At 40.1% G+C, this 14,987-nt stretch overlaps 1 protein-coding gene across 1 annotated transcript; it reads left to right on the top strand.

The window, feature by feature from the left end:
* Window positions 1-12,282: 12,282 nt before the first annotated feature.
* On the top strand, window positions 12,283-14,288 carry MYF6 (myogenic factor 6). Its single transcript, XM_044677932.1, has 3 exons — window positions 12,283-12,879; window positions 13,192-13,282; window positions 13,587-14,288. Exons 1-3 carry the CDS (start codon window positions 12,283-12,285, stop codon window positions 13,706-13,708), a joined length of 810 nt encoding a protein of 269 aa, XP_044533867.1. The 3' UTR covers window positions 13,709-14,288.
* The last annotated feature ends 699 nt before the right edge of the window (window positions 14,289-14,987 follow it).

The following is a 14,987-nucleotide window of genomic DNA, read 5'->3' as shown; positions in this document are numbered from 1 at the left end:
GCAAACATTTAATAAGTGGATCTCTGGAAAAAATAGAATACCATACAATAAGCATTTATTAAGTGGCTACTTTGTACTAGGCAGAGTGCTAAGTGCTGAGGATACAAATAGGAAAAAGAAAGACACGTTGCCCTTGAGGAACTTACAATCTAATGGGGAAGACCACACACAAAAGGAAGCTGAAAAGAAATTGGAGAGGTGTTACCAGCAAGTATCCAGTGTAGAGACTTGATGATAGGAAAATAAAACCAAGTAGAGGAGCTAGTATGAAAGGAAAAGTTGGCTGGGAGTTAAGTCCTCTAAAAAGGAGACCTGGGAAAGAATTTTGCTCAGCCCTCCAATCAGAGGAGCAGAGGCAACTTGAAAGTAATGGTGAGGTACTAGTTCCCAAACTCAAACAATCTCTATGATGATGAGTTTCCTGGTGATGAAATTTGGCATGGGGTGAGGAATAATGATAATGGAATCAAACTAAGCAGAGATGTTGGTATGATATGTGTGCATTTCATTTATGAATATAATCTGCATTTTTGACATTTCCTCCATCACTTCTGTAAGTCAAGACAATCAAGAAAATCAAACTCTACTTCTTTTGGTGTTTGCCAATTTTCTAGGTGGAAATTCACACAATGAAAATTTAACAAACAGCTTTTAAGACCTGCTATAAGCTCACCACCAGATCAAAAGGTAAGAACTGTTTGGTGACTGTACTAAAATAAATCTAAATTGTTTTTCAAGATCAACTCTACCATTTTGAGGTAAGTAAATTAATTCTTCCTGAGTTTAAGTGATTTTCGCAAAGTCACACAACACAGCTAACAAGAAGTAGAACTAAAATTTGAACTCAGGGTTGCTAAAAAGTAAACATTAAACATGAAATTCACATAATTATTGCAAAAATATTTGAAAACTAGAAAGTTCCCAGTTTCATTGGGGGGCTACTTTTGAGTAGGAGATGAGTAAAATCTAGATACTAGATAAATGCTATACTAACAATCTCTAGCCCAGTTTGGCCACTAGCTCATTTAATTGTATTATTTTTTAAAAACCAAAGGTGATTTTATTATTAATATTGAGAACAACCACTTATAAACATCTGTATCTTCAAATTCTGTTGAATTATAATGGAAATAATACCATGTCATTATGGTTAGCCTCAAATTTATGAATGCACTATATTTCAAAAGTTTCTTCAGAAGTCAGTTGTTTGAAACTTGGAATTTTCCCATAGAAACAACATGATAAATGATCATTAGATTCCCAAGCTCACCCACAAAAGCCACAATGAAAACAAACTTGAGTGTTTTCAGCACCAGGATGAGTTTTGATTCCTGGGAGCAAGAAGCCATAGGCTATAGTAGAAGAAAAAGGGGGAGTGGAGAAGAAAAAAAGAGGAAAAAGGAAAAATATTCCTGTCGTAGACAAAATTAAAGCAATTTTCATCACTATGACAACTTCCCCACACCACTCTTCACACTTTTCCAAACTCCTAGTACCTCTTTCTTCAGCTATTCTGCCTTCCAGTGTCCTTGTGTTTCTCTAAATCACCTATTTGGTCCCTCTATCACAATGTGCTAAACCCTACCAAATTTTTTACTTTTTTCCTTCCTTTATTCACCCCTACTTAAAATTTTATAGGAGTTATGTAGACTCTCAGGGTCCCCTGACAACTCTGATGATGTTGGTCTATATTCATAGAGGGAACTCTAATAAAAATTTCTCTAAAAAAAGTCTCATTTCCAAGATATATAAGAAACTGATTCAAATGTAGAACATTCAAGTGTAAAAGAATAAGAGCTACTCCCCAACTGACACTTAGTCAAAGGATGCAACAGGCATTTTTAAAAGAAAGAAATCCAGGCTACATGAAACATAGCCATAGCAAAAGGTGCTCCAAATCACTAATAATTAATGCAATCAATTGTCAAAGTTGACCAAAAAGAAAGAGATCTCTAATAGGAGTTTCATGGGGAAAGGAAAAAAGGGGAGGGGAAAGGAAAGAAGAAGGGAAAACTTGTCTACCTATGAATTCATTTAAGTCTCATATCTATAAATTAATTCCACCTATAGACTTTTATTGAAGTTTACTTTTATGGAAGTGAAATATATGTGTATGTGTGTATGTGTATATACAAATACATCTCTCTAAATATATAAAAAACAATTGTATATATATGTATATAAAACACATATCCAATTGTTATGCTGGAGTCAGGAAAATAATGGTGATGGGGATATTGACATTTGGATATCAGGCTATTACAAGTTAGGAACTAGTTATACAAACTTGGGGCATTTGAGCATAAATGAATAAGTAGATAAATAAATAGATGTATGCATATAAACATACAAGAGTATGTATGCATATATAGGTGTGTAAATATGTACATATATGATGCATGTGTAATATGTATATTTGCATTAAATATTTTTTATATCTGTAGTAAGATTGAAGAAAAGAAGAAAAGATAAAAACCTAGTTTAAAGACCTTTCCAGTTCATTAAAGAACCAGTTCATGGATGTTAATGAAATCCCTAATCAAGTGTGGACAAGCTCCAGAAGTAGTTGTGAGGCATGATGTGATCCAAGAGGGCCAAAAGCTGCCCGTGACAGGTCTCAATCAGCCAAAAAAAGGTCCTATTTTGGGGGGAGTGTAATATGAAAGCAATACATATCTTATTCGTCAGTATGGCTAGCAACAGGATTAGGTCCATGTAAATCCTTTTAGATATTTTGACAGTACCTACTAAGTTTTGTTTCAAGGTTGAAGGAGGGGATTATTGTGCTATTAGGTTGACTTTTGTGACCTTGGACAACTATCATATCATCTTCCAGAAATCAAAGGGGGAAAAGCTGTTGCTATGGAAGTAGAATGGCATGAGTTAACATCCTCTTGCCACAACCACACACATACAGATATATGCACACACACACTGTAATAAGGGAATAAACAAGTGGATGGGGTTTGTGGGTCCCTAGGTCAGTAGGTGGGAAAGGAGGGTGCAATAGTGGAGGTAGTAGATGGAGGTAGTAGGAGAGATGTAAGGGAATGGCTGAGTTTAGGGAAATATAGGACGATGAAGTATAATGAGTAGCAAGGGGAGATGATGAGGTAGTTGGGCAGGCAGTCGCAATAGGGAGACGCAGACTGGGTACACAGGCTTGAGACAGAGGACACTGACAGGCTGAACCCTTTCAGGTAGGAAGGACATTTCTACAGACAAAGGTTGGGGCCGGTTTGAAACTAACTACAGGGCTTTCTAGTCAGTTTCTCAGGTTCACACAGAGTCCCGAGGCTCTTCCCTATCTGAAATAGACGGGCTTCTCAGAGGAAGTACAGAGATCACCACTTCCTCCAACATGGACGCCTCCAGCTCCCCTCAGGACCTAAAGAGAAACTCTCTTCTCTCCTTAACCCTCTTTTATCATTCAACCAATGATTTAGCAAAAGTTTTGATTAAATAACAACAGGGTTTATTAAGTTTCAGGGTTGATTATAAAGGATAGAGGGATACAAGGTTTCTCTAAAAACCTCTTAGGGAGAAGCTCCAGGTGGGGGAGGGACACAGGAATGGCGTGGACTGAGAAAGAGCCTGCTCTCACTCAGCCCCAGGAGTCTTTGTTGCCTTTAAGGTTAGGGAAGTAATAAACAATGAATCAGGAGATAGTTTGTATCAAGGGTAAGCCCTACTTGTCTATGGGAAAAACTAAGCCTTCAAAGTTTGATTGCTACCACCCAAAATCCACCCTTCTCCCAAAACCCACAGGAAATCAGAAAAGGAAACGGGGAATGAAATAGGGAAAGTCAGGGAGATCTAGAGGAATTAGCTAAGCTACAAAATCTCAAGAGAAAAGCACAGATTCAAGGCCAGGTTTCAGCCCAAAGGTTGAGCTCAGTTGCCCCCTCCACTCTGTCCAAGCCTCAGGGATCAATTGCTCTTAGTCAGGGTTCTAAGCCCTCTTAACTGCCAGAAATTCTGCAGTTAGCATTTTTCAGGGTTGTTTGCACCTCTGCACTACAACACACACACACACACACACACACACACACACACACACACACACACACACACANNNNACACACACACACACACACACACACACACACACACACACACACACACACACACACACACAACATAAGCCAGGACCTTTACAAGTTAGGAACTTATAGTGCAGAACTGGTATTAGTTGAGGTTAACTTTATCCCTAGGTGAATTGATCTGGGAGCCATTTATGGTCCCTTCAAACCTGTCATAAGTCCTAAGACTCAATAGTGTCTCATTTCATTCCAACACTAAAACTATACTACCAATGGACTGGCTTGAGTTTGGTCCTTTCCCTAGAGAAATAAAGACTCTTATCTAATATTCAGAGAAAGATAACTGCTTCAGTGATTTAGGTCATGTTAAAAATTGCACTGGCTTGGGGTTCTTGCATCCTAAAATTCCTTTCTATCCCTAAAGCTTCTGAATTCTTCAATCTGAAAACACAAACCCTATTAATATTTACCTTAGATCAAAATGTTCTTCCCTCTCCTCTTAATCACCAGGTCAGCTTGAAGAATTTAGTTCTTCATATTTTTATTTGAATAATATTTGAGGGGGTAGCTGGGTGGCTCAGTGGATTGAGAGCCAAGCCTAGAGACGGGAGGTCTTAGGTTCAAATCTGGCCTCAGACACTCCCCAGCTGTGTATCCCTGGGAAAGTCACTTGACCCCCATTGCCTGGCCCTTACCACTCTTCTGCCTTGGAGCCAATATACTGTATTGGATCCAAGATGGAAAATAAGGTGTTTTTTTTAATAAATAAATTTAAAATAAAAATAAAACTTAAAAAATAATATCTGAATTCTAATATTTGAAAAACTTTTTCAGAAAGTATTCACAATGTGATAATAGAGTTTTAGATCTGAAAGAAACTTCAGTGCTCTCCCAATTACGATGCTAGTTATCGAGTCCAAGACATTCATTTGGCAAGCAGTTGCTTTTTTACTGGGTATCTGAAATGGATACCCAAAAATTCCCCTTGTCCCTAACAACTACTAGAAATTCATAGTCCCCAATTTAAAACTTTCTAGAGCAATAGCTCACCTTTATAGGACCACAGTATTATGCTTACTTGAATACTGAATAGGTCTGACATCTCATGAATGTTGATATTCCCCATGCTACAGTGGAATTGGGGCTCAGAACTTCTGTATTTTCTCACTTCTAGTGTAACTTTGGGAAAGATATTATCTGTTTGGTGTAAGGGGTATAAAGGGGTTTTGGTTGGGTGACTATTAAAAGGTTTGGTCACCAGGGAATGGAATAATTATCAGTCCCCAATTAAAGAATAACCTCAAGTCAAAATGATGGAAGTTTATTTACAAATGAGAAGAGAGAGAGATAAAGTAAGAAAATTAGAGAGAGAATATGATAGGATAAGTAATCTAACACACTGAGTAATTTGCTCTGGCCCCTTGTTCAACCCAGGCAGATCTAATCAATCCTCAATAGGCCGTAGGGCTGGAGATAAATGAAGCAGAAGCTTCAGTCACAGAATCTCTTTTGAAAGAGTAGTTTCTTTAGAGAAGTCCAGGAAGATTTAGTCTTTACACTCACCACATGTAGTTCTAAGGGAAAAATTTAAGAACAGTTGTTCCTCCAGGTCCAGGTCCTGAACAAGAAGAGCTCCTTCAGGTCCAAGACACAAACAAGAAGAGACAAAAGGGCCAAGCCCTGGAAGTTCTCTTAATTTATCCAGGCCATTTCTTTCTTCACTTCCTGTGCCTTCCTCTTAGTTTACGTGTCCAATCACAACAGGTGCTTTTCTTAGGACTGCCCAGAGGGCAGTCAGTCAGTTCTGATTTGTCACCCATTTTTGCACGCATAAGTTACAGACCTTCCCACTGGAGAATTAAGTGGAGTTGTTTACAGTTTTGGTGATTAGATTTGAGATGGGCAAGGTAGATTTAATCTCATTAACACATTGGGGCTCATCTTCTTCATCTATAAAATGAGGGAATTGGAATAGATGGCCTCTAAGATCCCTCCCAGCTCTACATTTATGATACATTATGCCTTCCAAAACCCTGCAACTCCTCTTCATGTCCTGGCTTGGTTTGAAATCAAGAAGACTTGAGTTCAAATCTTGCCTCAGACATTTGCTGACTGTGGCACCCTAAGCAAATCATTTTACCCTTCTCAGCTTTGATTTTCTCATTTGTAAAATGAGGTGGTCAGACTAGAAAGACCCTAACAAACCTTTTACCTTTTTATTCTCTGTTCTTTTGATCTTCATATAAGTAATCTAAAAGAATCCACATACTTTTCTGGATTCTTCCTCTAGATTTCTTAATATCATGAGAGTATATAAACTTTACACATGCTATCTCTTATTTTTGAATCATAAATGGCCTTTTTTGAAAACTTTTAAGTAGTTGGAAATGAAAAAGGACATGGGATCATCAGCAACTATGGCATAGTACCATTGAAGAATTTTGTAGAAGAGACAGCATCAAATATATCCATGAGATGTCTGATTGCAGAGGAGTTACTTATCTCTCTCTCTTCCTCTCTTTGGAGTATATTGCTTGATTCAAGCTGCCTCTCCCTTGGACTTTTTTTGTAAGGTGGCGAAGGGAGCATATTGCTCTCCCCTTCCCCTTTTCGCAATAACGATGACTATGACTATGGCTCCAATAACCCACACTTGCTTAAATAAGTCTGTGTGTGAGAAGTCAGGAAGTACAGGTCAGAGGAAAAAGCAAAATCATCAATTTGGCAATCCAAATCTCCCTAGAACCTAGGGTCTTTACTTCTTGGGAGAATATAATGTGAACACTGTAATGATTTCTGATATGTGTGTGTATCTACATCTATGTCTATGATATATCTCTGATAATATTGTAACAGTTTCTTTTATTTCATATATTAATATAAAATAAATATATAAATATATAAGTACACCACATATATCAGATCTGTATAACATATATGTATACATGTATCTACATCTATGTCCATGATGTATATCTGATGAGAATATTGTACTGTTTTTTTCATATGTACATATGACATATATATATATACATATACACACATATATCAGATCTGTATAATGTATATGTGTACATGTATCTGCATCTATATCCATGATATATATCTGATGAGAATATTGTAATGGTTTTTCATATATACATATGAAATGAATATATACATATATCAGATCTGTGTATTATATATGTGTGCATGTATCTACATCTGATCTACATCTGTGACCATGACATATATCTGATGAGAATATTGTAAGGGTTTTTTATTTCACACATATGAAATAAATATATATATATATATACACATACATATACATATATATATGATATACTAATCTGATATAGCTCCATATAAATTTCTATACATTTAATAGATTGCATGTGTGTATGTATATACACATGCATGTGTATAAACTGCATATGTGCATGTATATTCACATACATATACACAGATGAAAAATATAAAATGCATGTAGCTATTCTATGGCTATCAGAAATAAATTTCTACTATTATAACTATATTTACACACACATATATATGCACATACATGAACTATCTAAATATTTCTGGATTTTGAAAGAAAATTCAAGTGTATAGACTGGTAGAATTAAAACTTTTTAAATTAAACTTACCAAAATTCTGAGCCTAAGAGGATTGGCCCCCGTATCCATTTAAACACACACACACACACACACACACACACACTCACACACGCCCACTTGGGCATTCAGCCCTTCTCTTCTTCCATCATGCTCACTGGATGCATTGACAGGTGTGCCATTCCACTGTCTTCATTCTTTGGATAGGAAATGAAGTCACTGAGAAGTCAAATGACTTATTCCATGAATAGTCTCTATATGGTACAGTTAAGAATGGAAGTCTCTGCATCCATAGTTTGTCTGTTCCTCTGAGCATCAGACCTCAAGGCTGACTGTTTCCCCTTAAATGGGGAAAACCATGTGTGAAAACAATTCCCTCTGAAACAATTGGGCAACAATGAAGTGGAAAGCCAGGTTACAATGGGTTGAGGAATGGGTAAGAAGAGAGTAGAGTCCCTGAATTTTTTCAGTCTGGATGACAAAGGAAAGAGAAATGCAGGGTTATAGCCTATGAAGTTAATAAGGTTTAGGGCAGGTTTTTAGGATTAGAGTAACTGGGACATGTTTGAAGATTTGGGGAAGGAATTTCTTTGGGGAATGAATCAATTTGTTTTTGCTGCTCAGTCATTTTTCAGTCATGTCTGTCTCTTTGTGATCCTATTTGGGGTTTTCTTGACAAAGATACTGGATTGGCTTCCATTTCCTTCTCCAGATCATTTTACAGATGAGAACACTGAGGCAAACAAGATTAAGTGACTTGCTCAGGGTCACAGAGTAGGTATCTGAGCTTGGATTTGAACTCAGGAAAATTAGTCTTCATGACTCCAAGCCTGGTACTGTAACCACTAATACACCTAGCAGTCCATAGAAATACTAGCTCTTTGCTACTATCACAGAAGAACTCAACCTGCTGGAAATTGTGTTAAACTGAATACACTAAACTAGAACAGGATTAATTGTTCACTTCCGGGTCTGAGTTCCAAAAACCAGAATCACAAATTGTGGATGCTGGATAAGTGGTTAGATAAATGTACAAAGGTATTAGTCAATAACAGACTCAATGTATGTCAATGTATGTTAATATTGTCATTAACGCCAAAAGAACAAATGGTATTTAAAGGTACAATGAGATAAGAATAGTGTCTGTAAGGAGGGAGAATATAATTCTGTTCCTTTCCCTGGTCAGACTTTTAGAGCCAAACAAAGGTTTTATATTTTATCCTGGAAGTAATAGAAGGCTTTGTGGAGTCATTCTGCAGTTTCCTCTGACTCTTGGTGACCCCATTTGGGATTTTCTTGGCAAAGATACTGAAGCAGTTTAACGTTTCCGTCTCCTGCCTATATTCTAGATGAGAAAAGTGAGGCAAACAGAATTAAGTGACTTGTCCAGAATCATATAGTTATTAATGGCTTGAAGCCAGATTTGACCTCTGGAAGATGTCTTCTTCCCTCTATCAACTGAGCCCCCTGGATTTCCTGGACCTGGACCATCTGAAATTACCTCATTTGTTTTGACATAGTTGTATTGTGCATGTTTACTCCTCTCATAGAAAGTAAGTTGCTTGAGGACAGGAGCTGTGTCATGTTTGTCTCGTACAGTGCCCAGCATATTGAAAGTGCTAATTAAATGCTTTTTCATTGATTAGCTCAAACCATAAAGGATGAGGTCTTATTCTTTGCATTTCTCCATAAAACTTGCCTCCAAAAACAAGTCCTTGCATACAGTTACACACTCAAAAATGGATCGAAGGGCACTATCTTAATGACTCCTTGCAATAATAAAAGAAATGTATCTAAAGAAATTTTGTAAACCTTAGTGCACTATTTTAAACTGGCAATTATTCCCTTTAATGGTAGTGAACATGTCTTACTATATGTCAACTACTGTGCTAAGCACTTTACAATTATTTTCTCATTTTATCCTCACAATAACCCTTCAAGGTGTGTACCATTATTATCCTTTTACAGAACTGAGACAAAAAGAGGCTAAGTGACTTGCATAGTCACACAGCTAGCAAGGGTCTGAAGCTTGATTTGAACAAAATCTTCCTGATGCCAAGTGCTCTATCTACTGCACCACCTAGCTTTCTTTACTCTTTTTTTTTAAAAAAACCTTTCTTTCTTAGAAATAACTCTAAGCCAAAAGAGTCCAAGAGCTAGGAAAAAAGGGCTAAGTAACTTGCCCAGGATCACATAGCTAGGAAGTACCTGAGGCCAAATTTGAACCCAGGTCCTCCCAACTCCAGACCTGACTCTTTTATCCATTTTATCTGCCTCGCTGTCCCCATTTCCTTTACTCTTACTCTCATATCTGTCAAAAAATAATAATAAAAATGTAATGCAGAAGGTTAAAATAGAAGAGGTCTTGGAGACCAGCTTGCTAAGGTAGCTCTTTCTGCAGCACACAGGACGTGTAATAGCAGTCCTAAGTCCCCAAGTCCTAAGTGCCTCTGGTTCTTATTGGTTATGGACAAGTTAGTTTTCTGATTCTCACTTGCCTCAGGCATAAAAGAAGAACCTTTAAACTAGATCAGCAGTTCTTAACCTGAGATCCATGAACAGTCATGGACGGATTTCAAGTGGCCTGTGAAGTTAGATGGGAAAATTATATTTTTATTTCAATATAACTAGTTTCCTTTGCAATCCTATGTATTATATTTTATTTCTTTAGGAATATTATTCTAAGAAAAGATCCATCTACTTTTTCAATCTGTCAAAGGGGTCCCTGATCTGCATTAAAAAGGTTAATAAGGGACCAGATGTGTAGCTAAGTGGTTTGAGAGCCAGGCCTAGAGATTAGAGGTTCTAGGTTCAAACCTGGCCTCAGACACTTCTTAACTGTGTGATCCTGGGCAAGTCACTTAACCCCCATTACCTAATCCTGACCCCTCTTTTACCTTAGAACCAATACACAGTATTGATTCTAAGATGGAAGGCATGGAGAAAGAAAGAAAGAAAGAAAGAAAGAAAGAAAGAAAGAAAGAAAGAAAGAAAGAGAGAGAGAGAGAGAGAAAGAAAGAAGGAAAGAAAGAGAGAGAAAGAAAGAAATAAAAAGAGAAAGAAAGGAAGGAAGAAACAAATAAACAAACAAAGGAGAAAGAAAGAAGAAACAAACAAACAAACAAACAAAGGAGAAAGAAAGAGAGAAAGGAAGGAAGGAAGGAAGGAAGGAAGGGAGCGAGGAGAGAGAGAAAGGTTAAATCCCTTCGACTAGATGATATCTAAGTTCCCTTATGACTTGAAATATATTCCATATTGGAAAGAACACTGCTTTGAAATTCTTTTCTTTCCTTTTTACTATTTCTTGGTTCCAAGACAGAAGAGTGGTAAGAACTAGGCAATGGGAGTTGTGACTTGCCCAGGGTCACATATGAAGGAAATCTGATATCAGGTTTGAACCCAAGACCTTCCATCTCTAGGCCTGGCTCTCAATCCACTGAGCCACCCAGCTGTCACCAGCTGTTCTAAATTGTAATACTGCCTCCTACCTTTATGCCCTGGAATGAGTCAGTTCCTCACTGGACCACAATGCTCTCTTCTGTAAAATTAGCAAGATAATAAAAACAGAATTTAAAGGGGCCTCAGATCACAAAGTCCAATTCCCTAATTTTACAGATAAGGTCCAGATATGTTAAGTGACTTGTCTAAAGTCACACAGCTAGAAAAGCTATGAAGCCACATCCTCCAGATTCAGCACTCTTTCCTCTGTCCCCCATTCTCTCTCTGAAGCAAGTTAGATCACATCACCTCAATCAATCCCGCCAGCGATGCAGGATTATAGATGAAAGGCCTTTAGAAACCGCTCCCCTTTTATAGGTGAGAAAACGAATTTAAGTGCCTGGCAAAGTCAGAAAGATTTCCTAAGTGAGCTAGCCCGGTTTTCTGACTATGAATCCATCCCCTTCCCATCGTACCCACTGTCTGTCGCTTGGGGACAAACTCAGTTTACAACCCCATTTATAACCATAGTTCCCCTCTCTGATGGTTTTGCTCCATGGCAGTGACATGGGCTTAAGGAAAAGCCAGAGAGAGCAGCCCCTTGAAGCCATTCACAGCCACGGTCCCAGAGGTAGAAGTCTGCTCACCCATTTCTAAACCTGAGACAACTCTAAGGGTTTGGGTCCACAGGAAGAGCATCTGTTTAAGGAGTGAGGAGAAATGAAAGAGTCCGGTGCCTTCTGAGCACATTAAGCCGCTCTATTTGGAGGAGAGCTGGTGTCTTTAAAATCTTTCCGCATACAACTAAATTTAGAATCCAGGGGGCGGCAGCGGGGGAGGGGACTGGTGGCCGAGCTAAACCCTGGCTGCTCTCTTGTTGCCCTCTGAGCAAGCTGGCCCAACGGCGGCACATCCGAGAGTTTGCTCTGGGCTGCTGGAGTTTTGCGTTCTGACCTTCCCCGCCCCCCCCCCTTTGCGTACAATCGGATGTCTCCTGGTCCTGGGAGTGGGTAGTAACCTGAGTTGTCTTTCTAAGGAGATGATGTTCTAGGGACAGCACGGGGAGGTGGGGTGGCGGGGGAGGGATGGAGACTAGCTGCACTCACATTGGGAGGGTGATGCACCGCGACAGCTAAAAGTTGGATTGAGTTTCAGCCTCTGCTATATATAAAGCAGGGGGCAACTTATGTCACCGCACTAATTAGATGCCATCTGGGTGGTTCCTCACGGGGTTGGGAGCCCATCACCCAGCTCCGGTAGAGCCAGAGGCCGAAGAAGAGAGCATAATGATGGACCTTTTCGAAACGGGCTCCTATTTCTTCTACCTGGACGGGGAGAATGGAGCCCTGCAGCAGCTGGAGATGGCCGAAGGCTCTCCTCTGTACCCGGGCAGCGACGGGACCTTGTCCCCCTGCCAGGACCAATTGCCCCCCGAAGCCGGGAGCGACAGCAGCGGGGAGGAGCACGTTCTGGCTCCCCCGGGCCTGCAGCCCCCTCACTGCCCGGGGCAATGCCTCATCTGGGCCTGCAAAACTTGCAAGAGGAAATCAGCCCCGACGGATCGGCGCAAGGCCGCCACCCTACGCGAGAGGCGACGTCTTAAGAAGATCAATGAGGCCTTTGAGGCCCTGAAACGCAGGACAGTGGCCAACCCCAACCAGAGGCTGCCCAAGGTAGAGATCCTGAGGAGCGCCATTACTTACATCGAGCGGCTGCAGGACCTCCTGCACCGGCTGGATCAGCAGGAGAAGATGCAAGAGCTGGGGGCAGACCCCTTCAGCTACAGCCCTAAGCAAGCAAATGTAAGGGCACCAGGCGGCCTTGGTTCCATCCTTTCTAGACTTAAAAGTGCAGCTGCTCAAGCTCCATCCCCTCTTCCCTCCCTGCAGTCCCCACCCCCATCCTTCTCCCTCCAGTTGCCCTTCCTACTTAAGAAGCCCAGTAAAGAGCAGCTGGAGTTCTTGGTGACTGAATTGGACTAGAGACGCCCTAACCCCGCAACTGAACCACCCTAGTCCCCTGTCCTCTCCAGCCCAAGCAGAAAGCCACCCCGGCCCCATTCAGATCCCCGCTTCTTAACCTAGCCTTAGTGATCTTTCTTGTGTTCACTCCAGCTCCCAAGTTCCGATTTCCTGAGCACCTGCAGCTCTGACTGGGAAAATGTTTCTGATCATTCCAGGGCCCTAGCCATAAGTCCCAGAGAAGGTAAAGTACACAAAAGTAAACTCCTACAAACCCGCTTAGAGTCTGGCCACGTTTATTAAATCCTGTGTGTGACTGGGGTGGGGGGAGTGGAGTGGTGGGAAGCCACTTTAGGAGGAGGAAGGGGGCATTAAGAAACCAAAGACATGAAAAGAATAAGGCCGGGAGAAATCTGTCTTCTCTCCCAGTACCTCCTTGGCATTCTTAGAAGTAGCTAATACGGTTTGCAAAATCTGTGGACTTTCTTTTGAAGTGAATTTGGATTATTTGGTTGATTTTAACATTGCTTCTGACTCATTCCTTTTAGTTGGAGGGCCCATAATTGAGTCATCTGCCTCCAGTAGCCTCCGGTGCCTTTCTTCAATCGTGGACAGTATCTCCTCCGAAGAACCCAAACTTCTCAGTGTGGAGGAGGTGGTGGAGAAATAACTGATCACTTTGCTGCTTCTGGAGGGTTCCTCACTTGGCTTGGAAGATTATTCCCTGCTCCACCCCCACCTCCACCCCCACCCCATTCCTAACCTTTAGATTAGGTTACCTTGCATTAATATTTTGGGAACCTTGCCCAGGATCTTCTGAAAGGGTGAAAATAAAGTGATATCTTCTCAGAGAAAACAAAAACAAAAACAAAACAGTAATGCACTTTGGGACGGAAAACCCTCTCTGCCTTTGGTCTCCTGAGCCTCTCCTGGCATAGACCTTCCTTTCACCTTTTCCTTTTGGGCTTTAATTTATTAGATTGACTTTTATCATGATGATGCCTATTGTACCCTGCTCCGGAGAAGTTCATTCCTATCTGAAACTAAATGGGAAAGTTGTGGTTGATTGTTAGTTTTTATTTAACTGTGTTCCTCGGTTTGTTTTGTAAATACTTTTAGTACTTTCTCTTTTTTATGTAAATGCAAGAATGTATGTAAACTGGGGAATGCCATATTGTATATAAGTGGTTCAAGGATGCTAGTATTGTATAAATAAAAGGCCTTTCTATATTCTCAAAGCCTGTCAAGAACAGACAATTGGAAATAGTATCTTGGTTTTATTCAACAGATGCTTAGGTCTGAGGTCTCCAAGTTGCCATAGCGGGCTAACATTGAGTACAGAGGGGAAATCTTATTTTTCTGTTTCAAAAACAGCCTCTCCTTTCTCCAGTTTTATTTATCTCTGCAAAAAAAAAAAAGAAGGTAGTAGATGGAATGTGTGTGGAGGGATTTATGGGTAAGGATTTGGCTGAGCGGGACAGCCAAGAAGTTTTTTGAAAATTTGTCAGGATCATCTTTCTGGATAACTGCCTCCCTCCTCTCCACACTGATTCCTTTTGCTCACAGGCTGAGTTCCTGCTTCTTGCTTTGGGGTTCCAAATCAAAAGGGCAACTGTGTTGTGTCTCATCCCATCTTGTTCCACTCCTTGTTCCACCTTGTTCCACCTTGTTCCACTCCTTACCATTTTTTGTCCACTTGAGAGAATGTGGGTTTGCTACTGAACAGACAGAAACATACACATATATACACACACACATTTGCCTTCTCTCTTACCCTCCTGTCACTTTCCCTGGAGAAGGCAGGAATTGTTGCTTTTTCTTTGTATCCTTAACAACGGTGCTTGGTGCATGTTAACCAGTAAATAAATGCTAGCTAATAAATTCTTCTAGAAACTGAGAGGAGACTCAGGACATTACCTGATCATCAGATGACCAAAGATCTCAAATTG

The sequence above is a fragment of the Gracilinanus agilis genome, chromosome 5 (assembly GCF_016433145.1).
Source record: "Gracilinanus agilis isolate LMUSP501 chromosome 5, AgileGrace, whole genome shotgun sequence".
Classification (NCBI taxonomy): Eukaryota; Metazoa; Chordata; class Mammalia; order Didelphimorphia; family Didelphidae; genus Gracilinanus; species Gracilinanus agilis.
Note: the sequence above shows the minus strand (reverse complement) of the source record. Positions and strands in the feature narration are given on the sequence as shown.

What these genes read in the sequence shown, in the direction of transcription:
- MYF6 (XM_044677932.1), top strand. Translation starts at nt 12,283, where the DNA reads ATGCCATCTGGGTGGTTCCTCACGGGGTTGGGAGCCCATCACCCAGCT. An exon ending in ACAGCCCTAAGCAAGCAAAT is followed by an intron (nt 12,880 to 13,191) that starts GTAAGGGCACCA and finishes TGTTCACTCCAG; the next exon opens with CTCCCAAGTTCCGATTTCCT. An exon ending in AGCCATAAGTCCCAGAGAAG is followed by an intron (nt 13,283 to 13,586) that starts GTAAAGTACACA and finishes CATTCCTTTTAG; the next exon opens with TTGGAGGGCCCATAATTGAG.